Source organism: Thalassophryne amazonica, chromosome 1 (genome assembly GCF_902500255.1).
Source record: "Thalassophryne amazonica chromosome 1, fThaAma1.1, whole genome shotgun sequence".
NCBI lineage: Eukaryota > Metazoa > Chordata > Actinopteri > Batrachoidiformes > Batrachoididae > Thalassophryne > Thalassophryne amazonica.
The window spans coordinates 55,838,112-55,864,612 of NC_047103.1; the positions used below are offsets into that span (position 1 = coordinate 55,838,112).

Here is a 26,501-nt window from a genome sequence, read left to right on the forward strand (position 1 = left end):
AGGTTTACTCCAGTTAAGCTGTAGAAACATTTCAAGGATGATCAATGGAAACAGGATGCACCTGAGCTCAGTTTTGTGTTTAGTTGCAAAGGTTGTGAATACCTATGTACATGTGATTTCTTGTTCTTTTTTTAAAATAAATTTGTAAAAATCTCAAACAAACAAAAAAACTTTTCACATCGTCATTATGGGGCATTGTGTATAAAATCTTGAGGGGAAAAAATGATTTCATCCCTTTTGGAATAAGGCTGCAAAATAACGTGGAAAAAGTGAAGTGCTGTGAATACTGCCTCATCATGAACGTGACGAGGCACTGATGACATGAATGAAACCATGTGAGAAGGGAGCACTTTATAGTGACTAATTATACCCAGAAATATTAATATGCTGATATCTCGCAACATATCTGACAGTATTTTAACATCTCTGGTTTTAGGTTTCACCTTAAAATAAGGGAGTTTGAGTAGTGATGGTTTTAAAAGTGACCAAAACTGAATCTGTCTTTCTATCAGAGTGGTATAGATGAGGGCACAAATAGCCCTTTACTTTCATGATTCATGTCAGTGTTACCAGAATGAGCTGCTGTTGCATTTAGAACCAGAACAGTGAACCACAGCACACCGCAACCACGTGGCCTGTGACCCATCAACATCAAGCTGAATTAAAGCCTCACTGCAGAACAGTAAAGTCAACCCGTCTGAGTAACTCCCACCGGTCTCCATTGCAGAACTTAAACTGGTCGCTGCATAACTCCCTTGTTCAGACTTGGTGGCCATTAAGACTTGATTGCAGTGTTATGTAAGATTTTGTGCCTCCTGAATTATTGATCAGTGGCCATTTCCTCCTTGTTCTATGCATGATCAGCAGGCCGCCGGCCACATTATCCCCAACCTGCCCCGGTGTGCACGTCTGCAAAAAGCATTCTGATATATTATTAATGGCCCCGTGTCAACCACACAACAGCCCTCAACACTCCAAGTATCTATTACCCGTCTCACTGCAGTTATCTGAAATGAACAGCATGACAAGTTGGGCAGTTAACTTGAAAGTGGAGAGTGAGTGAATATAGGAAGGAGAAAGGTTTGTTCCACTGTCACTGAGACACTAATGTTCGATTCATTCTGTAAAAAAGCTGAGCAGCAGCCGGCCCACATTTTGCTCTTTTAAAGTCCAGAAATGCTTCTCACTGCTTTTGTCTTCCACCGTTTTTTTTTCCCCCCCAGGAAGCAGCCTAACGATGACTTTGATCCCTAGAGCTCAGACATTCCCCAGCTTCCTGTCTGATGAGGAGAGGCAGCACCACCAAGATGCAACATCCCCCTCTAGTGGCTGTGAATCCAGTTGCAGCCTGAGAGCACTTCAATGACATAAACTGTCAAAACTGGACACTTTATCCACAATCCACAGCTGTAGCCAGCATGTAGAAATGTGTATAGTGAATCATGTAAGATACCGTTTTATGGTGAGAATTAACTGTGGCAGCGTAGGAAATGGACGTCCTTTTTGATTTTAGTATCTGTGATCTGACAGCAGCACTCGCTTCCACGATTGTATCCAAAAAGTCATTGTGTATGTTTACCAAAACACAAAAAGAAAAACCGGAGGTCACACGTGTACGTGATGCTCATTCCAACAAAGCGCAGCAAAAGCACCGACTTCCAACTCCATCCAAAAGAATGCAAAATTTATGAAAACGTTCCACAAAAGTGCTCCAGTGTGACAGCTGTGATGAATCAGCAAAAAAAAACAAACTATCAGGTACAACCAGTGTAGGAAAAGTCGGTGCATTCAGATGATACAAGAGCAGACTGACATGTCAGAAACAATGGAATGTAACTTCCTCAAAGCTTCAAGTTCAAACTGCCAAGCTTTGCATTATAGTAGCAGGGCACTTTGATTTTACACACTTCCTTCCTCCTCATGCACTGCATCTAGAACTATGACCCGAGGCGTCACTGAAGTCAGAATTTTAGCTTTGTATTCAAATCTGTGCTCATTAAAATGCAAGGAAACAGGCAAGTTTTAAAAAGTAAAGCAACACGAGTGTAAGAGTGCTGCACCACCTCTTCTGTTAGCAACATTGTGCGGTACGGCGAGAGGCCGGTCAGCGTCTGTAACTCTGGTCATCTGTGTCCTTGGTGTAGCATGTCAGTGACCCCTGTGAGGACAGCGTTGTTCTCAGCGTGTCGCCGTCTTCGAGTATGAAGTGCCTTCTGACGTAGACCACAGAGTGCAACACCCTCTTGAAGCTAAGCCGAACGTTAGCTCTAAGTTGTGACGCAAATGGCCCACCTGCACGTGTCTCTCCTGAAATATTTAGTTCTGCCTTCAGGATCATTTGCAGTAAATTCAATATTCCATTTGTTGTCACTAGCTGTTCATGTTTTTGTGTTAACACTGGTTGAGAACATTTGTTAGTTCATCTGCTTTTAGTAAGATGAAAATACTGAAATGTTTTAAGTCTAGAAATGACAACTCTCAAAATCAAAATGATTTTAATGAGATTCAGGAGACAAACGAGATTTGTAGTTTCACACTTGAAAATGTTTTGTTGTTTTTGTAAAGTATACACTTCAATCCAGCAGAGTGATGTAAATGTATCAAACTACTGTTGAGCAGACTAGAACATTTTACACTGTCTCTGTCCAGATCTCTGCCTGGGTGGAGATTAATAAATAAATAATAAGTGAAAGAAGCATACACTCTAAAAAGAATAATTCAGGTGATCTGTTACCAACACTAATGCATGGTTGCAACATAAAAATTCTTAGTGATAATCATCATTTTGGTGAGTTGTTAATGTTGGTAATTGCATCAGTTTAATATTTTGTGCAATTTAAAGTCTAACAAAATTCATGTAATAACTTAATAAATCGAAATCAATCTGGATTTATCTCATTTTACAAGATTGTCAAGTTTATAACTTCATAAATATGGCAATTGGATAAATAATACTTAAAATACCTTATAAATTGTGGAAAAATAACTTGTTGCTATCAGATTAAATATGTGTCAATTAAAATACCTTTGATTCTTCTGTCAGTTTAAAGTAATCATAACTCAAAAAGATTGATGCAAACTGTTCATTTTTGTTGCAGAGCCAGAACATTTTTTTTTGTGTACTTTCTCTCAGTATATTGGCTTCTGCTTTGTCCCCGAATTAAATTCCCCCACACAAGATTTGGTGTCTTGTTCTCCCAGAGAATCCAGGATCCATATTCTGCCAGGTTTAGTGAGAGACGGGGTCCAGGACCCAAGAACAATCCTGAAATTAAGAGTATTTCACTAAAGAATCTGCATGATGTAATCCAGACCAAGCGATGGTCTTTGGGGTTTTTCCAATGGGCTCCTATGTTTAACCATTTTTGGAGTCGACGTTTCACTCAGGACAAAAAGGGTGATTGTTGGTTCGGTGTTGAATTAGCACGCTAACACTGTCACAGGCAGTGATGCCGGTAACGCGTTACTTAGTAACGCGTTACTCTAATCTGACCACTTTTTTTAGTAACGAGTAATCTAACGCGTCAATCTTTCCAAATCAGTAATCAGATTAAAGTTACTTCTCCATGTCACTGTGCGTTACTATTATTTTTCATTGTGGGTCGATAGCAGCATTAAACTTGGTCTGTGGGCAGGAGGTCGGGGTTCGACTGAACTGCCCACTTTAAGCGAGCTGTGAGCTTTTAATCCGCGGTTTTTTGCAGCTGCTCGACTCGTCCTCACCTCTTAAAGCGCGGTGATCAGCACACCTGCACTGAACTTTACAAAGACATTTTTATACTTTTTTTCCTCCTTTATTTAGAATTCTGATCTGAGCCGCTCTGTATCTGGTCGTTAAAAACAGCTAATCCTCCGCGACGCGTCAACAACTAACACTATTTTCCACTCAAATGCACCTAAACTCTCTTTCTGAGGACCACATGATGTGAAAACGCAATAAAACTTTCTTACCTGTAAATCTGGTCATGTTTTCTGCATAAATAAATGTTATCCATTCTTTGTGCTCAAACGCCAAAGCAGGGGCGAATCTAGATGGAATGGGGGCGTGGGGCACATCGCCCCCACAACACCCCTAGATTAAAGGTGCAATTTTGAAGCCGTTTTTTACTACAACTAATATTGCTTAAAATAATAATTTCGACAAGTAAAATGTTTAGAGAGAATTTAAATGTTAGAAAAATGTTAGAATTTAATAGTTACCTTTATAAACAATGTAGGCTCGAAATTGCAAGTTTTACTGTTACAGTGCTGTCAACAGTTAAATATGAGGTCAAGAAAGACGTCTTTATTTTACTTTTTATAAAACAAGTATTTATTTTCATTGAAGTCAAGAAAGGGTGACTATAAAGTGAGTTTTGGCAAAACAGGTATCATTGTCATGTTGAGGTGGCAGAGGGTTGTTGTCGGCAGCAGGGAAAAGTAACTAAAAAAGTAACTAGTAATCTAACTTAGTTACTTTTACAATTGAGTAATCAGTAAAGTAACTAAGTTACTTTTTCAAAGTAACTGTGGCAACACTGGTCACAGGCTACACAACTGTACAACGTAAGCCTACAGGACAAGTTATGAATGGTGAGCCACTCTGTCATCTCTGAATGGCAGAAATATCATTGCAAGTATCTGGCAGCATGAAGAGGATCCCCATGTTTACCTCAGTATATATATATATATATATATATATTACACTATTTTAAACAGACTATACAGGCAGCAACTTGGCTTCATCTTTCCAGTTTGATGATGCGATTCTGCACAGATCCCATAAGTCGATGAGCTGGAACTGTTCACAACAGGAATGTGCCTCCTGCTGACAATCACCTTGTCAAGACCGGTGTCACCAGATGGAAAAAAGGCTAAGGTAAGTCACTGTCTCTACAATCTGCTGTTTCAAAGGTATGTCACATTTACTGAGGTAAACATTTACCTTTGTACAGATCCTCTCAATGCTACCAGACACTTTAGCATTTTACTTAACTCAGTACTGACAGAGCATCGTTTTTGTCCTGAGTAAAAAGTTAAAACCAAAACATCTGAACATAGAGCACAGGCTGGAAAATCCTTGAGTTCCCCTTTAAAGTGCAGTACAAAAAGCTGACCAAGAATTTGAGACAATGCTGATGGTCACATTTCTGCCCCAACCGTAATTGTTTTTCTTAAATGTACATGTTTCCACATCTGAGTCATTGGAATAGTGGGAGAAGTGAAGAAAGCTGTATGACTGTGTTTTAATAACTTGTAGATTTGCTGGGTTCAGTTTACACCGCACACTGTTGAACATGTGGGTCACAATTTTGAGTCCATCACCATGTAACTGTTTCCTTACCATCACAATGTTAGGAGCACATTCTACAGTACACTGTGTGCAGGATGAGTTTTCCCAAACTGTACAGATGTTTTTGGTGATAAAACAATAAATGTTCTTTCATTTTTTGACTGTAATATTAGTAAAGAATTCCTCAATATACACTTGAAAGTTGACAAAAATGTTTATCGTTTCAATCGACAAGGCAGGAAACTCGTCTGAAGGAATGACTGTTTTATTTGGACCACATGGACTCATCAAGTCGCATATGGTACCAGAGGAATTATGGCAAAACAGAACTGCAGTTTCAGTTTGCTACAAACCGCAAGACCAAATAATGAAGGCAAGAATCCGATTCCAAGACACTCTGTCCCCTTATTTATTTCCACCTCGTCCTTATTTGTCCTAGCGCAACAGCTTGCATAGCCGTTACTCCCTGTGCCGCTGCCTCCATCTCTATGGACACAAATTAAATAAATGAATAAATCACACAAATAGCAAACAGAGAAACAGTAAATTACAAGGCTTTAAAAAATAATAAAATCTGTGTCAAAATAGCTCTTTTATTAGATTCTGTGCAGCAGAAGCCAATCAGCAGCTTGAGCAAGAGAAGCCACAAACAGGATGGCAGGATTAGTTCATTAGGGGTCTACACTGTAGTTCAAACGCACTCATCCTAAAACAGAAAACCTTTGGGGGAAATGAGACAATCTGAAGTGATTGCTTTTCTATTTTGCTCAATGATTTGACCATCTTTGAAAGGAAACCAGGAGGGATCAAAGCAAAAGGAGAGCAATTACGCCAGCTTTTGTTGCTGCTTTTCCACGTGGGGGTTCAGGAAGTGAGAACAATGATTACACAGTCCTTTTGTTAGCTGCAGTCGCCATCAAAAATTGTTTTGACTAAACAAATATTTCTTCAGCAGTAATTACGCGGGAGACACTACACGGTAATTATGGTGAGCAAAGCTGCTCCCAAACAAGCCCGTCAGCGTTTGTGACACACACCAGCACCTGCTTATTAACTCAATCCAAAATGCAGTGTGCACATAAAACAAAGCCGATGTGATCCAGATTTTTGGTTTGTTTGTTTTAAAAAAACCATCCATCAAAATAAGTGTCAGTTTGTTTTCATGTGTTTGTTCCTGTGAAGAGATCAGTACAGTCACGACTAACACACACGGTGTCGCATGACGCGGCCCCCATCTGTCACAGCGCTGACACTTGGCTTTTTGTTTGGAGGTTGACGTACACCGAGCAGTGTCCCATCTCGGCGGTTCTGGTCCTGCGTATCATGGGGACATTTTCATAGTAGTTTGGCTGTTGAAGACGTGAGACATGGAATTAGTATGCGACATGGTAACAGGCAGCAGGTGTGATGTATGACATGAAAAAATATAGAAATAAATAACGAGTATAAGGCCCCTCTCAATATGAAGCTATTCAATTTATTAAACTTACAGAGCGCCAAATCAAGACAGCAGGAAATTACTAGACATCCAGCTTCTCACCGAAGCAAGGCTCAAAATCTAAAAGCAAACTATTTTTGGCTATCTGATGAAGACGTGTATTTCTTTTTTTGTGTGTGTGTTCAACCAACACCATAAACCCCAACAAGTTACAATAAAACAAACCTTTTAAAAAATGATTTCATGAATTAATTTATCAAAACTACTGTCTGGTACTTTTCATTTTGTATCTTGATGAAATAAAACCAAATTATTACAATTATAAATTGTTTTTACTGTAAATTTGAAAAATTAAACAAGAAGAAAGAAAGTCAATGTCTGAATTTTAAATTATTATTATTATAGAAAAGTACATAAATAATGAATGCTAATAATGCTTTCCATTTGTGCAGAGGTAAATGGACTGCACTTGTATAGTACAGGACTGTGAAATGAAAATTGTGAAATCCGAGGAATCCCACGGGGTCTAGGGCCCTGTGGGTCCCCAGAATTAAATTTTTATCTAATGATACTTTTCAGCATCTCCTGGAAGAACAAATCTCAAAATTAGTGCATATTTAAATGATCCTAGATTCAACCTTTCATTTGAACCATCAATGATCATGTTGAAATAACAGAATATGATGTGGAAGTAGGACTTGGAATGATTTTCCTTTTAATTGTAAACCAAATTATGCATTAACTCAGAACAATTAAACTACATGAAAAGACTGTTACAACATTTCAAAAACCACAGCTAAAGCTTGGAGAATATTTGGAAAATCATGGTAAAATATTGCCTTATAGTTAAAAAGTCATATATTCTTGTGTAAATTCATGCAGCCTAAATCCATTCAAAGCCACAATGTCTTTTTTACAATGAAAGAAAGTCTAGATTAGTGAAAAAAGTCACATAATCTTGTCTAAAATCCTGTTTGAACAGCAGAATGTTTATTTTCCAGGGAGAGAAAAATTCTTACCGTATTTCCTGATGGCACAGTTCGCTTTTCCCCTTTCTTTTACCTTTCAGGTGTGTTGATGAAGCCAGCGACAATTCCACGGATTCTTGTCCTTATAAAACTTTTCCGAACAGTCTTTCTCGCCATCTTCTCTCTGTGCAACGTCGGTCCGTGACACAGACATGCTGCATAAATCTTCTTTTAAAAACTTGAAAGCTCTAAAAGTTTGGGATGTCCACATGCTAAGTTTAGCTTAAGCACAGCACAGGAGCCACAAAGCATCGCCGCAGCAACCAACAGTCTGCTTTACGACAACTGTCGTAACAGCTTCGCTTTGAGTGGCATTTTTCCTCCACGAAACTCAGCGGATCCGAGGAAACTGATTTCTATCTGTAACACACAGATCAGTGTCCGCGGACTTATAAAACTTACACGATGTTGTAAAAAAAGAGAACACCTTGCGATAAGCATTTTAAAAACTCAGTGATGATCACGATTACAGAGTACAACACTAACACCCCACCCCTCCTTCCCATGATGAAGTTTTCGGAGTTTTCACAGCCCTAATAGTACCTTTCCAAGTGAATCAGAAATTCAAATTGCTTTAGAGTGATCTCACACACACCCAAACACAGAGTTGAATGGAAAACATTTATTTGTTTTAAAACACACCTCAATAGAACCATTTCATTTGATAGTTTACTCAAAAATAGCCATGTGTTTCTTCTCGGAGCAGCAATTGGCGCTGAGCGGACTGTGTGAAAGCACGTCTGCTTTCATCAATCCAGGAAAAGTACATGCCCAATTCTTCATCTGGCAAGGCTTCAACAGCTGCTAACAATGCCCACGCAAACGCTGTGCCTGCTGGATTTAGCTTCCTTACATCTTGGAAGCATTTTTACGGAAAGCATGCAATAAAGTTGAATATGTGGGACAAAAACACGCAGTCATGAAGTCACTCATACAATGGGACAAATAATGAGTGTCACATGGCATAGAATCCACCAACCAAATGACAAGGTTCTATTCAGGTGTCCTATAAAATATTGCAAAAGACACTTGTACAGTGCAGTGAGATGAGCTCTATTTAGATGTCTGAGGAATAAACGTACTATATATATATATATATATATATATATATATATATATATATATATATATAGGACAATCAAAGGAGCACAACAAATTGTTGCAGCAGTGCCTATGCTTATATAATCCATCTACACTATAGCAGGAGCTACAGTCTGATATTCCCATTACAGTACTGGCCAGTGTATGAGACTGTATATTTATAATTTCATTATTTGTTACCAATTGTAACCAATTTTGTAACCAATTTAAGGAAGCATTTTTATTATTTTGACAAGTTGCTGGATTACATCATCAAAAAGCTGTTAGAGCGTTCTAAACATTAGTGCTGTCAGTAGGCACTGAAGTGTTACAGTGTTTAAACTGTGAAAAACAGTCACCTGTATGTGATGCGGGTGCAGTTTGACTCTGTACTCCACTCTCCTGTTCTTCTTCCTGATAAGTAAACGTAAAAAAGATCAACAAGTGTTTAAAGTTACAAATATGTACGAGTGAAGTTGGAATGAAGTTCAAATTAACAGCATAAGTATGTCAGAGGTAAGCATTTGAATGAGATTCCACCCTCCCCTGAGATTAGGTGACAAGCTGGTGCCACACCTGGATGACAACAAATGGACCACCAAGCTTATGGCATCATATTCAAGAAGACTCGAGGCTGTAATTGCTGCCAAAGGTGCATCAACAAAGTATTGAGCAAAGGGTGTGAATACTCATGTACGAGGTCTGTTAGAAAAGCATCCAACCTTATTTTTTTTTGCAAAAACCTGATGGATTTGAACCAAGCGTGCTTGCATGAGCCAACCTTGAACCTTCGCGCGCATGCGTGAATTTTTTCACGCCTGTCGATTGCGTCATTTGCTGGCAAGCAGCATTTGTGTGAGGTCGTGTGTAGTGCTCTCGGTGGCTTTTCATTGCAAGGAAAATGACGGAACGACTGGAGCAACGCTACTGGATCAAACTTTGCCAGAAACTGGGCGACAGCCAGGTGGAAACCATTCGTAAGATTCAGACGGCTTTCGGTGATGATGCTATGGGCGTCACACAGATTAAGGAGCGGTACAACTGGTTTAAAGACGTCCGCACAACGGTGGAGAGCGAGCCACGCTCCGGTCTGCCATCAACATGCCGAAATGACCAAGTCATTGCCAAAGTGAACGCTGTGGTGATGCGGGACCGTCGTGTGACTGTCAGAGAAATTGCGGAAGAGGTGAACATCAGCACTTTTTCAGCACATTCCACTGTGACAGAAGATTTGGCCATGAAAAGAGTGGCGGTGAAATTCATGCCGAAGCTGACGCCGGAGCAAAAGCAACTCCGTTTTGAAGTCTCACAGGACATGCTGGACTTCCGAAAAATGATGCCCACCTCTTCCACAATTTCTCGGATAGTCACACGACTGAAAAGTCACAGAAAGCCGTCTGAATCTTCCGAATGGTTTCCACCTGGCTGTCGCCCAGTTTCTGGCAAAATTTGATGCAGTAGCGCTGCTCCAGTCATTCCGTCATTTTCCTTGCAATGAAAATCTGCCGACAGCGCTACACACAACCTCACACAAATGCTGCTTGCCAGCAAATGACGCAATCGACAGGCGTGAAAAAATTCACACATGCGCACAAAGGTTCAAGGTTGGCTCATGCAAGCACGCTTGATTCAAATCCATCCGGTTTTTGCAAAAAAAAAAAAAAAAATAAGGTCGGATACTTTTCTAACAGACCTCATATATGTTATTTCTTAAGTTTGTTTTTTTTAAGTAAATTTGCAAAAATTTCCACAAAAAACTGTCATTATGGGGTGTTGTGAGTAGAATTTTGAGGGGAAAAATGGATTTACTCCATTTTAAAATAAGATAACAAAATGTGGATAAAGTGAAGTGGTGTGAATAGTTTCCAGATGCACTGTAATACTGGCCGTGCAGTTGTGCATCTGCTCACACTGTTTTCAGGCACAATTTCATAGGGTTGGGTATCGAGAACCGGTTCTTTTCGAGTATTAAGAAATGATTCGATCCACTGATATCAATGGCCTTTTTGCTGAACGAGTCCCTTATCGGTCCTTCAGAGCGGCTGTTGAAATGATCATTTTTCTACGTTAATTACAGACCCTGCAGCGACTCTAATCAACAGTTTCTGCAGCGTGACACCACTTTGAAGCGTGAAGCAATGAAACAGTGCTTCGATCCACTGGCTCTGGTTCTTTGATTCGTTGCTCTTCAGAAATGGCAAGTCCAGTTCTTAACCCATCTCAAAGCCATTAAAATATCGTGAGTCACTTTTGTGTGGATTAAAGTCACTAACTGGGACTCTTGTCTTGTTGTAGTCAAGAAACGGGAATCGTCCTCCGTTCCGTTGGCACAGCTCCAAACGCTGCGCGGCTCTCTGTCGAGACAGAGTCCAGTCGGAATTAATAACTTAAAAACAAACTGCCGCTTTAAATAAAATGACACCGCTTTACAAACATTGTAATACAGACAAACTACAACTGACTAAAATGTTTTTTTCCTCCCAAAATGAGACGTCCTGCATTCTTTATGAATTACATCCTGATGTGCACCACAGCCAGCTGCAAGAGCTCAGCTCAGAGGTATGGGGTGACATTTATGCCAATAATGTCTGAAAGGAAATGCTTTTGACAAAAACTACAGATTGTATTTCTATTTGTGTCCAGAGATCAAGGATCCACCATATAGAGTTTATTATGTCCAAAGTTTAAGGATCCAGTGACCAATTTCATATTTATTTACTTTAAGACTTAAAATGTTGTTCAATTTAATCAGCTTATAAAGCGCCAAATCACAACAAAAGCTGTCTCAAGGTGCCTCACACATAACAGTTCAACAAAAAAATTAAATAAATAACAAAAAATTCAAATACATAATTAAAAACAGAAGAATAAAACAGATGAAAAAATTAACTTAAAAAATTAAATTAACTATTCATAAGAAGGAGAATAAAAATAGGTTTTAAGTCTTGACTTAAAAGTGTCCACGGAATCCGACTACCTAATAGTCACAGGAAGACCGTTCCACAGAGCGGGTGCATAATAAGAAAAAGCTCTTCGACCCACTGACATAGGAAATCTGTAAAGCCTACTTTTAGTACACAAAAAATTCACAAGAGGTATCGATAAGGGAATCGATAAGGAATCGGATCGATAAGCGGAATCGATAATGGTATCAATATCAATAAAATCTTAACGATACCCATCCCTACACACCCACACACACACACACACACACACATATATATATATATATATATATATACACACACACACACACACTCTCATCTCAAACTGAGTATAGTTCTCTAAACTTACCTGTGTCTTACTGTGAGTGTGATGATGACAATGAGCAGAACTAACACTGCACCTCCGGCCGCGATATAAACATACATCATGTACAAAGAGAGGCTGATCCCACCTGAAAAACAAAGACCACAACACCCTCAGTTTTCCATTCAGCTGAGCAATAAATAATTCTGAGACACGCTGCGCTGATGACTCACAGACGTGATACTTTCCACCCGTGTTCACCTTGAGCCTACTAACAGCTGGCAGATGTGGTGGCAGGATGTTGTGGTTTCAGCAGGAGTATACGAGGGCTGTCAATAAAGTTACGGTCCTTTTTATTTTTTTCAAAAACTATATGGATTTCATTCATATGTTTTTACGTCAGACATGCTTGAACCCTCGTGCGCGTGCGTGAGTTTTTCCACGCCTGTCGGTGACGTCATTCGCCTGTGAGCACTCCTTGTGGGAGGAGTCGTCCAGCCCCTCGTCGGAATTCCTTTGTCTGAGAAGTTGCTGAGAGACTGGCGCGTTGTTTGATCAAAATTTTTTCTAAACCTGTGAGACACATCGAAGTGGACACGGTTCGAAAAATTAAGCTGGTTTTCAGTGAAAATTTTAACGGCTGATGAGAGATTTTGAGGTGATTCTGTCGCTTTAAGGACTTTTCACGGTGCGAGACGTCGCGCTGCGCTCTCAGGCGGCGTCGTCAGCCTGTTCAAGCTGAAAACATCCACATTTCAGGCTCTATTGATCCAGGACGTCGTGAGAGAACAGAGAAGTTTCAGAAGAAGTCGGTTTCAGCATTTTATCCGGATATTCCACTGTTAAAGGAGATTTTTTTAATGAAAGACGTGCGGACGGGTCCGCGCGTCGGGACGCAGCCGCCGCGACGCTCCGCCACAGGAAAAACACCTCTGTTGAAAGCCTTAAGGACAAGTTGGAACATGTCCTGCCTGTTAAACAATTTCTCATATACTCACTCCACTGAAAGCCATCAAAAGCCGCCTGGATTTTACAAATGGTTATCAACACGGAGGTGTTTTTCCTGTGCCGCCGCACCGCGTCGGCTGCGTCCCGACGCGCGGACCCGCCCGCACGTCTTTCATTAAAAAAATCTCCTTTAACAGTGGAATATCCGGATAAAATGCTGAAACCGACTTCTTCTGAAACTTCTCTGTTCTCTCACGACGTCCTGGATCAATAGAGCCTGAAATGTGGAGGTTTTCAGCTTGAACAGGCTGATGACGCCGCCTGAGAGCGCTGCACGACATCTCGCACCGTGAAAAGTCCTTAAAGCGACAGAATCACCTCAAAATCTCTCATCAGCTGTTAAAATTTTCACTGAAAACCAGCTTAATTTTTCGAACCGTGTCCACTTCGATGTGTCTCACAGGTTTAGAAAAAATTCTAATCAAACAACGCGCCAGTCTCTCAGCAACTTCTCAGACAAAGGAATTCCGACGAGGGGCTGGACGACTCCTCCCACAAGGAGTGCTCACAGGCGAATGACGTCACCGACAGGCGTGGAAAAACTCACGCATGCGCACGAGGGTTCAAGCATGTCTGACGTAAAAACATATGAATGAAATCCATATAGTTTTTGAAAAAAATAAAAAGGACCGTAACTTTATTGACAGCCCTCGTATGTGCTTTTAAATAAATTTTAAGAGATTATGAGAAGAAAAATCACAAGATTGACATCATTAGAGAATAATTTTGCCTTTTTTTTTGTTTTATAACCCTAAACATATTAAGCCATTGGCAGGAGTCAAATTTCTGAGTGTGCTTGACGATGTGTCTTATGAGGAAAAAAATCTTGTTTTCCACAAATGTGTTTAAGACAGAATGAATCAGTGAATGAGGCAGCAGCCATCTCAGCGCACGAAAACTCAAACCACATTTGTGCAGTTGCTGACATTCTTAAGATGCATTATTTACAACAGTTTTTGCTGGTAATTCTAATCTTGTACAGGTGGGTCCATCAGTATTTGGGCAGTGATACAATTTTTCTTTGATCTGGCATCAGTGCAATCACCAACTGAGCCTAGTTTGGGACTCCGGCGAGGGTGGTCGCATCTCCTCCTCTCTTCTCTCCTCCTGTTTGTCTCTATCTCTGCCTCAACCTTCAAAGTCCCAACTTCACCAGACTGAGAATTCTTTGCAAAGCAATTGATGTTGGAAACCAGTGAAGATTCACACAGTTGGATCTGGACAGTTAAGAGAACCTGTACTGGAGTTCTGCGTTTCTCTGCCTAAACCCAAAACACGGCAGCCTTATCAGCTACCGAAGGTCAAAATGCCCTGCTTGTTTTCCTCCAGGAAGATTTCAACGGCTCTGGTGATGCACGTTGCTCCCTCTTCATCTGCCCTCCCCCACAGTCAGCGGTTGTTGACAAGGCCACTTCGGACTCTACGCATACAAGGACAGAGACTGATATGCACACATGGATGCACGCTCCCCCACCCCCATCTCCCCTTGTGTTTCTGTCCCCACACCCCACCCCGGCCTCCGCACTTGCCACTCCTTCCCCCTCGGGAGGCCACGCGGCACAGCTGCAGCAGCTCCCCCCCACCAGCTTGGCTGCGCGGCATAGCTGCTGCGGCCGCCCACACTCACATTGCCTCAATTCGGATGACAGACTGTTTCAAAGTTTAGCGTACATTAACAATCAAATGTATATGTGCGATTGCTCTAATTCTTATGTGTGTCATTATTACATTTAACTAGTAATAATTGTGTATTAATTGCTGTATTTTGTCTGAGGAACTGGGTGTGAAGATAATTTTGTTGCACTTGCTGTAATGACAAATCATTCATTCATTCAACTCAATAAGACCGTCTTTTTCACAAAGACTTTAATATTCACCTTGTCGTCTTTTCAACCATCCTGTCACATTAATTCTGGACTCAATGTGGTTGTTTTAGCTGCAACATTTTGGTCAATCTTGTATTGTACCTTTTGTTCTGCTGTCACCAACGTGCTTGCTCGTGGGGTCGGTAAGGTCTCCACCTTGAGGTGACTATGTTGTAAGTTGGCGCTGTAAATAAATTGAAATAATTTTCTACAGCACCACAATGAATCTGAAATGAAACTAAATGTTTTTGGTAGTGTAGAACCCGTTTAATTAAAGGGGTTAAACCAAATATTATATTAGCCATTTAGAAATTACAGCCACTTTAAAGGTGATAGAGAGAGGTTGAATGGGGCATTAATGGGGATGCGGTTAAAAATGAATAAAAGCCAGTGATCGCGTACATTGCTTTCCGTGGGAAGAATATGTAAAGATCGTAGTCTGCTATGACAGCCTGGGAAGACACACCTGTAGCTCGCCATTGCTCCTCTTCCAGTGGTAGGAATGGGTGGGCACAACCTTATCAATAATTAATTTCAAAGGGGCGAGTGTGAAAGGGGGTGGGTGTGGGTGTGTGTGTGGGGGGGCTATTGGTGAAAAAGTGACGTAACTTTTCTCTCAAAAACGGATTGGCCTGTTTTCTAGGGGCAATTCAAAAAAGGAGAAATACTTGAAATAGAGGTTCTGAAACTTGCTGGTACTTACAGCGGGGAGACTCTGAACTAACACCAAAAACATGAAAAAGATGATTTTGATTCTCTATTCCCTTTTAAGACATAATCCTTCCATTTTCTTAGGCCATACGTAAGTAGAAAATTGACTAAGATTTTCATGACCGGGATTTTCATTTATAACCGGACAAAACAGGACCTAAAAGAGGCGCATGCCAACTTAAACGCATGCACTGATTTATAAAAATGAACTAGATCGCAATTGTGAAATATATAAGCAGACTCAGATTGCAAACTACACTTTTAATATTTAACAAGCACTGTCTCGCTTTGAATGAATGGCACACAAATCAATAAAAAATTCATAACAAAACAACTCTACAATGAACCCGTGTGACGGAAAAGGTGAGGGCAGAAGCAAAGCTTATAAATACCCACCCCTTATATTATAAAAAATAAGAAATGTATACCCGCATATATACATGCATGCACACATAAACACAATTTCATATATATATATATATATACACACACACACAATGACGAATACCAAACGAGCGTGCAAAATTAGTCAAAGAACTCAAATTTACAAACAACAGTACACAACACACAAGCCCAAAAGCAGTAACAAAAAAAAAAAAAAATCAATAAACCTAAATCTTCAAACTATAACAAGCAATTTTATTAGTTGTAATGCCTTTTAAAGACTACTGAAGTACCAAGTACTTTAATATTGTCAGGACAGTTATTCCAGATGTTAACATCTTTAACAGAAACAATGACTTTTTGCAGTAGTTCGGATCTTTAATTTCTTGAAAAATATTCCTCTCAAATTATAATTGGAGACCCACATTTTAAACAGATACTTCGTTCTTGTCTGCATGAGGAACATATAAATACGTTATTGACATGATCGACATGTAGATGGACAGAAGATATACAGAAAATGTCTCAGAGGAGTGCATTTCTACAGCCCCTGGCAAAAATTATGAAATCACCGGCCTCAGAGGATGTTCATTCAGTTGTTTAATTTTGCAGAAAAAAAGCAGATCACAGACATAACACAAAACTAAAGTCATTTCAAATGGCAACTTTCTGGCTTTAAGAAACACTATAAGAAATCAAGAAAAAAAATTGTGGCAGTCAGTAACGGTTACTTTTTTAGACCAAGCAGAGGGAAAAAAATATGGACTCACTCAATTCTAAGGAATAAATTATGGAATCACCCTTTAAATTTTCATCCCCAAAACTAACACCTGCATCAAATCAGATCTGCTCGTTAGTCTGCATCTAAAAAGGAGTGCTCACACCTTGGAGAACTGTTGCACCAAGTGGACTGACATGAATCATGGCTCCAACACGACAGATGTCAATTGAAACAAAGGAGAGGATTATCAAACTCTTTAAAGAGGGTAAATCATCACGCAATGTTGCAAAAGATGTTGTTGTTCACAGTCAGCTGTGTCTAAACTCTGGACCAAATACAAACAACATGGGAAGGTTGTTAAAGGCAAACATACTAGTAGACCAAGGAAGACATCAAAGCGTCAAGACAGAAAACCTAAAGCAATATGTCTCAAAAATCGAAAATGCACAACAAAACAAATGAGGAACGAATGGGAGGAAACTGGAGTCAACGTCTGTGACCGAACTGTAAGAAACCGCCTATAGGAAATGGGATTTACATACAGAAAAGCTAAACGAAAGCCATCATTAACACCTAAACAGAAGAAAACAAGGTTACAATGGGCTAAGGAAAAGCAATCGTGGACTGTGGATGACTGGATGAAAGTCATATTCAGTGATGAAGCTCGAAGCTGCATTGGGCAAGGTGATGATGCTGGAACTTTTGTTTGGTGCCGTTCCAATGAGATTTATAAAGATGACTGCCTGAAGAGGACATGTAAATTTCCACAGTCATTGATGATATGGGGCTGCATGTCAGGTAAAGGCACTGGGGAGATGGCTGTCATCACATCATCAATAAATGCACAAGTTTACGTTGATATTTTGGACACTTTTCTTATCCCATCAATTGAAAGGATGCTTGGGGATGATGAAATCATTTTTCAAGATGATAATGCATCTTGCCATAGAGCAAAAACTGTGAAAACATTCCTTGCAAAAAGACACATAGGGTCAATGTCATGGCCTGCAAATAGTCTGGATCTTAATCCAATTGAAAATCTTTGGTGGAAGTTGAAGAAAATGGTCCATGACAAGGCTCCAACCTGCAAAGCTGATCTGGCAACAGCAATCAGAGAAAGCTGGAGCCAGATTGATGAAGAGTACTGTTTGTCACTCATTAAGTCCATGCCTTAGAGACTGCAAGCTGTTATAAAAGCCAGAGGTGGTGCAACAAAATACTAGTGATGTGTTGGAGCATTCTTTTGTTTTTCATGATTCCATAATTTTTTCCTCAGAATTGACTGATTCCATATTTTTTTCCCTCTGCTTGGTCTAAAAAAGTAACTGTTACTGATTGCCACAATTTTATTTCCTGATTTCTTATAGTGTTTCTTCAATAAAATAATTATTGTATGGCCTTGCCTTGCAATGTGGAGCGCCTTGGGGCAACTGTTTGTTGTGATTTGGCGCTATACAAGAAAAAAGTTGATTGATTGATTGAAAGCCAGAATGTTGCCATTTGAAATGACTTTAGTTTTGTGTCATGTCTGTGATCTGCTTTTTTTCTACAAAATTAAACAACTGAATGAACATCCTCCGAGGCCGGTAATTCCATAATTATTGCCAGGGGTTGTACTCGTAGTCTCAATTCTGACATCATTACAGACATCTTTGCAAAAAATGTTATGCTGGCTTCACTCATATGTTGACTTCACTCATATACAGGGTGTTTCAGAAAAATTGATATTTCATAATCTAATTACTTGACCAATTTTCCTTCAAATGAACACAAATTTTAATAGCATGTACAGAAACAACTCAAAATTCTATGTTTAAAGTTTTTTCTTTTTAGGTACAAAAATGCCATTCACTGGAAAAGAAAAGGTGTTTTGTGTGTTAGTGTAAGCCGAACAGTCGAACAAGACTGTGCAGTGTGTATTTGTGAAAGAATTTGCTAAAAATGCACCAACTGCAATGCAGATTTGGACATGGCACAAGAAGTTCGAAGAGGAAGACTGTCTGTGTAGGGCAAAAGGATCTGGACAACCACAGACATCGTACGAGAAGCGGGTTTGGGAAACATTTTTGTGAAGCGCCAGGAGGTCCATAAGAAGAGCAAGTCTGGAAAATCAGATTCCTCCCACGACAGCATGTGCAACATGTACCGTGTCACAGGGGGTGTGCATACTGAAAACCTGTGAAGTCGTTCCCGAAATCCATACCCACCTTTGAATTTTTCCATTCAGTTTTTGATGAATAAATTTTATTTTGCTCAACATTAAGCCTGTTTAGTTTCAAGTATCTAGACTATGTAGTTATTTGCATCTCAAATGATACCAAATTCTTTGAAACGCCCTGTATAAAGAATTCAAACATGTTACATGCAAAAGTAAATGATTTGTTAAAAGTACTCTACTTACATCTCAAATGATACCACATTTTTTGAAACACCCTGCTTAAAAATTACAAACATTTTACATGCAAAAGTAAATGATTTGTTAAAAGCAATCAGTCATTTTTTTAATATTACCATCATAACATTTATGGTTGGGAATCAATGTCAATGTTAGGCAATCAGGACACTGAATTTCTGCAAAGGAGTTTCAGAGCAAAGTATACATCCGGACCATGCATTTAAATCACAATGTCCAGGTTAGAGATTGGAATTTCCTACTTTCCAATGTATCATGAATGCAGCATCTTTGACTTCTTTGGAAACAGATGTTTCCATGATAGGAATTCTCCCACGCACTCAGTCGTCAAAGGTTTGACTGGTACATTATGGTACACCACAGGGTTGTGTCCTCAGTCCTCTCCTCTAGTGCCTTTTCACACATGACTGCACCCCCAAGCACACCACTAACACCATCATCAAATTCGCTGACGATACCACTGTTGTAGGGCTCATCACAAATAACAATGAGACAACCTACAGGGAGGACATCCAGCTTCTAGAACAGTGGTGTTGCAATAATAACCTAGATCTCAACATCAGCAAGACCAAGGAACTGATTCTGGACTTGAGGAGATCTACACGCACAGAACACCATGACATCTGCATTAATGGTGAGGAAGCAGAGAGTGCAGAGCTTCAAATTTCTTGGCGTGCACATCTCAGCTGACTTCACCTGGGCTGTCATCATCTCCTGCCAGGCGGGGATAGCCCAACAGAGGCTCTACTTCCTCAGGAAACTGAAACAGGTTCACCTCCCCCAATGGCTGCTGAATGATTTCTACCGAGCCACTATGGAGAACCTTCTGACATACTGCTGCCCAGTGTGGTTTAACAGCTGCACTGCAGAGGACAGGAAGAACCTTTAGCGGGTGGTGAGAGCAGCCGAGAAGCTCATCGGAACCACACTACCCCCTTAAATGAGATGTACATCAGCTGCCTCCAAAAGACAGCCTCTTCTATCGCAGGGGACCCCACTCACCCCGTTCACCTCTTTTTCTCCCCCCTCCCCACAGGAGTTACTGGTCTATGAAGTGCCACACCAGCAGACTGAAAAACAGCTTTTACCCTCAGGCAGTGAAAGACATCACCCCATCCCCAATCCCGGTGACATCCAACCATCCCCATCATCGCCATCCACCATCCAACCTCCCAGCTCATAAACAATCAGACACCTCCCTATTTCTCTAAAATTCGCACAAGCCACGTTTCAGCTCTGCTGTATGCGCAAATGCACTGTTTTATATTAGATATTTTAAAAGTACTTGTTTATTTATATTTTTAATATGTTTACTTTCTTTGCTGCCACAGAGGAGAGGATGCTAAACTGCATTTCACTGTATGAACTTTGTTTTTATACAGACAAAGATATTGATTGATTGACTGAGGTTGTAGAAAAGTGAAGGTGTACTTTTAAGATCTCAGTCGGTATATTATCTAGCTTTGGTACTCTGGGGTGAAATGTGCTCACATTATTACCACTGTGACGTCATTGTACCTGGGGTGGGAACGGTAAGCAGCACGGTGGTGGTCTGCATGCCGGCATCTGTGCTGAAACTGCAGCGGTAAAAACCTTTGTCTTCCTCCACAACATCCGTCAGCTGCAGACTGACATCTAGGCTGTGTGCACAGCTGACCCGTCCCCTGTCGCTGTAGTCCTCGACGACCAGATCCCCATCCACCACTTTGCACACGCCGATGATGGTCCAGGGCTGGCCGTGCGGCATCTTCTCCACAATGACCTGGTAAACTGTACCGTTGTGCTCGTGGTTACAGCTGATGGTCAGGTTGTTGTTCTGTTCTGCGTCCATCTCGATCACGTCGTCGGAGGGGAGATCTGTGGTTTCTTCTTCGGGGGGCTCGTCTGTAAACATTTAGACAGAAAAACCCTTGAAGTCAAATCCATTTCTTATTCAAGGATTACATTAATAAATTCTACCAAGTCTTTTACCTAAATCCTCCACCTGGATGGTCCTGGTCCAGGAACCTCGTGGGAATGTCTGAACAGAACACTGATAAATCCCAATATCCTGGTGAGTGACGTTCCTCATGGAAATGCTTCCATCCATTGGTGTGGTCCTCAGGAACTCTACTCTCTCATAGTAGTGGTGTGACAAGGCCACACCGTACTCTGGATGGAAAACTGCTAATGGATTCTTGTCTGGTACTTTGGTCCAAGACACCATGCTGAGGTTTCCGGTCCAGGGGCACAGACAACTGAGAACCATCCCTTCCTCCAAGTGAACAGTAGAAACAGCATCTTTCTGTGGGACCGACACTGGAAAAGCGTGGATTGTTTTATGCTGTTAGGAATTTCTTCAGCACTTGTCAAGAAATAGTCATTCTAAGTAGATTGAAATGCTGTCAAGTTCGGGAAGAATTACAGCATTAGCGCTAAGCAAATTAATATATTATAACTCCCTGCAAAGGTAGCACTTGTGACGGGCAGTAATTCTAGAGAACGTCTGCACACTTATTCCATGGACTAACTCTGCTCCAGCTCAACACTGCATTTGACATGAATATTTGACAATGATCTTGAAGATCCAGTTTGTCTCCAAAGGTTCTGCTGTCTGCTGTTTTTTTTTTAAACACACTCCTACTTTTCAGCACAAGCAGAAAACAGGGTGCTACAGCGCAGCATTTGTGCTTCGAGGTATACTGAGCGTTATATGTAATCAATGTAGTACCTCTTCATTAGATATCGTGACGCTTTGGAAATGTTTTTCATTGGTATGCCGTTGACAGTTGTACATGCTAAAAACTACAGACAATTTAAACCACACGAGGACTGGATGTCCAGCAACGTGTTACTTTTAAATTCTGACAAGACTGAGACGATTGTCATTGGTTCTGCGATGCACAGGCATCACTTTGACCAGCTAAGGTCAAAGGTTCTTGGACTCATGTTATTCATCACAGTGACAAAGTGAAAAACTTTGATCTGCGGTTCACGGATTATCACCTCGTTTCTGCTTCAAACTGTACTCCAGTCATCATCTATCTCAGCGACATATCTGAAGCTTTTGTATAACAATCATTTCCACATAAATTCAGCATTATTTCATTATAAAAGATGGAGGAAGCAATCAGAGCACTGCAGCTACACAAGCTGCTAGCTGTTGCGTTCACTGGACGTCTGTCATTTCAAAACGTCAGGGAATATCACCTCGTTTCTGCTTAAAACTGACTTTAGAATCATTTAAGAGTTTTTACCTTGTCATCTGATGGTTAATAATCATATTAATCCATTTGATCGCTTTAGGTGTAGAGACTCTCAGACAAGTGGATGAGCTCCAAAATGACGCATGTGCAGTGGAGGCAGGACGGACCAATTTTTAAGGGGGACCGCTCGGTCTGCGACACCTGCATACTTGCTCAGGGGGGCTAGTAAGGTTAGAGGTTACCCTTATAAAGTGTCTTAAGGCGACTTATGCTGTGATTTGGCAATATATAAATTAACTGAATTAAAAGAGGAAAAGAGTGCTTGACCAAGAAAGCCCAGAGAAGAATAAATCTTTTTACCTTTACTCACTGGTGAGACTTCATGAAATAAATAATAATAATAATAAAAAACTGATCTAGGAGCCCCAGCAGACATGGAGTCCCATTGTGAGGACAGACACATGATGGGTGGAGTTCACAGCATCACACACTCCAGAAACAGAAAGACAGATATGAGGAGAAAACAGCAGCGAGACACCAAAGAGACACCAAGCAGGTCTTCTGCTATTGGAGCATGAAATATAATTCTAACATGCTATGTGTTCGATTGTTGATAAGTGACTGACTTATTAATGTCACTGATTTACTAGTGTTTAAAGATTTTGGCACAGTTTTAGTCACAGGGTAGACATTTTGGGGTGATGCTTGCAAACCTGCTGTTCTTTGTTTGTTAGTGTCACTATATGTTATATCCTGATGTTGACAGCGTAATGTCACAGATTTAGGTTATGTTAGCTTAGCATGCTAATATTAGGCGTTGTGTGCACGCTGTCAACAGAGATCTTTGGCTTCTCGTATCATCTGCCAGTTACAATCCTTCATCTTGTTGAGGGCCCCTTCACACATAGTACAAATGTGTTCGAATTGCACATGAAGCAGGAATCATATGCAATACATGTAAAATCGTGGCTGCCTCTAACGCCTCGTACACCTGTTGCTACAAATATTTGCGCACACCGGCGGCTGAAAGACAGAGTGTGCTCTGTGAGAGCCCATTCGATCCCTCTCGAGGCAAGTGTCAGCCAAATTCCAGGTGACACACATGGAAATCTAACACCGCTCACTTGGCACTTAGAAAATGTGTGGCCATTCGCGCTAATAACACGAAAACAGTCAGCAGATGATCACTGTTGAGCTGGTTGTGAAATTTGTCTAAGTGCCCCCACAAGAGTGGCTTTGCAAATAGCAACACACATGATGCCTGCATGTGTATCGCACATTCCCCCCCCCCCCCAAAACACATGTGGAATACTTTTGGTTCATGCCCCCCCAACACATGGTGTGTGTGCACACGCATAAAATGCTGATATATATGATGCCCAGACATGATCACATGGGGGCCAGACAGGCAGGTCAGAGTGCACACACCACAGCGGGGTGCCTGTCAGCTGCTGACTCACTGACAGCTCACATAACACAGTGACACATTGGTGTGTGCGATGAACTGACCGGGGGGGGGGTGTCCACCCACAGAAACGGCTGTGGAGATCTCTGGTTCTGGACGTCCCAGCTGGAGAACACGTACCGTGTTTGGACAAGCTAACAACTGCCCACTGTGATGCGTGTGTCTGCTTGCTGTCCTCACGTGGACATACATAAAAACATATATCGCTGTTGCAATGGGCTGCAGCAAGCAAGCGCACACCACGCACATTGACAGGCTGCCCCAGGTGAAACAGACTGTCAGATCATAACACGCAGCGGGCGATCTGAATCTCACGTCACCCACTCTGTTCCACATGACACGGTGTCTGTCCTCCGGCGCGCCGTCCACAAGGCACGCATGTCGGGCTGGACACACCGCCAGTAGATGTGGACATGATAAGAGCACCCTGCTTCATTCATGATATTAAAATAGGCATTTTCCCGCACCTTTTACAGGACAGCAATGGTAGCTCATTGGTAAAGTTTCTGGTTGGCAATCAGAGCTTTTGGAAAGTGCAGGTTCGAATCACGTGCGTGGCATGTATTTTTTATTTTTTTATTTTCACAGCATCTGTGAAATCAAATCAAATCAATTTTATTTATATAGCGCCAAATCACAACAAACAGTTGCCCCAAGGCGCTTTATATTGTAAGGCAAAAGCCATACAATAATTACAGAAAAACCCCAACGGTCAAAACGACCCCCTATGAGCAAGCATGGCGACAGTGGGAAGGAAAACTCCCTTTTAACAGGAAGAAACCTCCAGCAGAACCAGGCTCAGGGAGGGGCAGTCTTCTGCTGGGACTGGTTGGGGCTGAGGGGAGAGAATCAGGAAAAAGACATGCTGTGGAAGAGAGCAGAGATCAATCACCAATGATTAAAAGCAGAGTGGTGCATACAGAGCAAAAAGAGGTGAATAAAAAGAAACACTGGGTGCATCATGGGAAACCCCCCAGCAGTCTAAAGCAGCATAACTAAGGGATGGTTCAGGGTCACCTGATTCAGTCCTAACTATAAGCTTTTTCAAAAAGGAAAGTTTTAAGCTTAATCTTAAAAGTAGAGAGGGTGTCTGTCTCCCTAATCCAAATTGGGAGCTGGTTCCACAGGAGAGGAGCCTGAAATGTGTAACCACATTGTGCAGCTGCTCGCACTGTGTTCCCGTGTGCACGAAACCGTTGCAGCGGCATCGTTCATGCCTGGCCATCGGCTTGATGTTTTTGTGGTCCGCTCATGTGAGCTGTTCCGCCGTGATTCACCCTGATTTGTACTTATTCATACAATGTGTAAAGAGGCCCTTACAAATGCACATGTACAGTTCACATGACAGGCTTTAAAGCACCGAATGGCTCCGCCTTGCAACTTGCTCACCGTTTTAATCATACTAAAACTATTATGTCTTCTAGGCAGGTGTGCCAAAAAGGGGAGAATAAGGAGAAGGATTCTAGGGACTCATGATTGACAGGGGCCCAGAGAGACCCCTAATATAATTATAATACTGACAAAATAACATGGGGGTGGCCCAGTAAGATTTCTTTTCATGGGGCCCAAAATCCCTGTCGGTGCCCCTGCTTCTAGGTGTGGCCTTTTATTGGTGGCCAAGTTGAGTTCCAAATCTGAGGAGTCAGCATTTCTGTTCCTCCAGTTTGGATGCTAATCCATGATTTATGACTTCTGTCTTGTTGTGTCGAAGTAATCTAAAAACGTTTGATTTCTCAGGCCTATTATGGATTTTGTATATACTTGTATATTTTTATTCCTGTTGCTGTCTTTAGCGTGTCTGTATGTCCTGTAAAGTACTTTGAATTTCTGCTTTTTTGTTTATCTAAAATTTGATATCTAGGCAGATGCTACATGTTATAATTACAATTTAATATTTTATGGTCAACAATTTGGAATGACTTCACTACACAGTAATTCTGCCTGTCCCAGTGTAATGTGGTATTATAAAGACTGTTTTCCCCTTAAAAATCTATTCTTCTTGAAGATTACCACTACTATTCACAGCCAGCTTTGAGGCCATCCCCCGGGTAATGGTAATTAGGCTAATTTGAGCCAGTACACATAAACACAGCTGATAATAGTCGTGATCAAGCGTCCAAGTTTTCAAAGCCTTTTATCTGAGCTGAATGACAAGTGATTTCAAGTCCAGTGATACCCTTGGGAGAGTTTTGGCAGGTTTAGAAAAACAATCTCTCACAGTGTTGAAAAACTTTAGAATTATGTTCTCATCATTTCTCAACTGACTTAACTAAAATGAATGAGCAGCAAAGCAAGGATACATTTGTTCATTAATCAAATATTACAAAGTAATTACATTGCCTCATATGGAAATTATAATCACAAAGGCTGATGCTTAGTATTAAAGATAACAGTGACGATCACTTTCAACACTGAAAATAGAAAAAATACAAACCTGTCACATAACCTGTTAAAGAAAAACAAATACCAGTTCCATACCTTTAAGAAAAAGGAGAAGGATGAGTACCACCAAGTACCAGTGATCCTTTTGTACAGCTTCCATCTTGCCCCACCGAGAGAGAATGAAAGCTGCATTGATGAGGCGTGTGGAGAGGCACCCAAGCTGCACTTCCTCCTAGTTTTCTGGCTACAGACGAGCACTTGAGCAACTGATGCACACTTCATGGTAGCCCACTCAGTCTG

General features: G+C 41.0%; 2 protein-coding genes across 6 annotated transcripts in view; one reads left to right on the forward strand and one right to left on the reverse strand.

Moving 5' to 3' along the window:
• The window catches only part of dok6 (docking protein 6), a 251,744-nt gene extending 248,875 nt beyond the window's left edge, over positions 1 to 2,869 (forward strand). The window contains exon 8 of the mRNA XM_034170327.1: positions 1,224 to 2,869. Coding sequence (XP_034026218.1) covers positions 1,224 to 1,366 — 143 coding nt within the window. The 3' untranslated portion in view covers positions 1,367 to 2,869. The remainder of the gene's footprint in view (positions 1 to 1,223) is intronic.
• Positions 2,870 to 5,525: 2,656 nt separating this feature from the next.
• Positions 5,526 to 26,480, reverse strand: cd226 (CD226 molecule). Of its 5 annotated transcripts, none has more exons than XM_034170353.1 (6): positions 26,298 to 26,464; positions 21,141 to 21,467; positions 20,688 to 21,053; positions 12,124 to 12,215; positions 9,178 to 9,232; positions 5,656 to 5,758 (listed from the first exon to the last, which is right to left on the reverse strand). In XM_034170353.1, the coding sequence occupies exons 1-6, from the start codon at positions 26,359 to 26,361 to the stop codon at positions 5,682 to 5,684; spliced, it is 981 nt and encodes a 326-aa protein (XP_034026244.1). In that variant the 5' UTR covers positions 26,362 to 26,464; the 3' UTR covers positions 5,656 to 5,681. The 5 variants fall into 5 exon arrangements, with proteins under 5 accessions (XP_034026237.1, XP_034026244.1, XP_034026259.1 ...); XM_034170361.1 differs by having other exon boundaries at positions 5,702 to 5,758; positions 12,113 to 12,215; positions 26,298 to 26,461; XM_034170376.1 differs by lacking the exon at positions 5,656 to 5,758 and adding an exon at positions 6,496 to 6,621 and having other exon boundaries at positions 12,113 to 12,215; positions 26,298 to 26,465.
• Between the last annotated feature and the right edge of the window lie 21 nt (positions 26,481 to 26,501).

What these genes read in the sequence shown, in the direction of transcription:
- cd226 (XM_034170376.1), bottom strand. Translation starts at nt 26,361, where the DNA reads ATGGAAGCTGTACAAAAGGATCACTGGTACTTGGTGGTACTCATCCTT. An exon ending in CATCCAGGTGGAGGATTTAG is followed by an intron (nt 21,054 to 21,140) that starts GTAAAAGACTTG and finishes AAATGTTTACAG; the next exon opens with ACGAGCCCCCCGAAGAAGAA. An exon ending in TGCACCCGCATCACATACAG is followed by an intron (nt 6,622 to 9,177) that starts GTGACTGTTTTT and finishes CGTCTTCAACAG; the next exon opens with CCAAACTACTATGAAAATGT.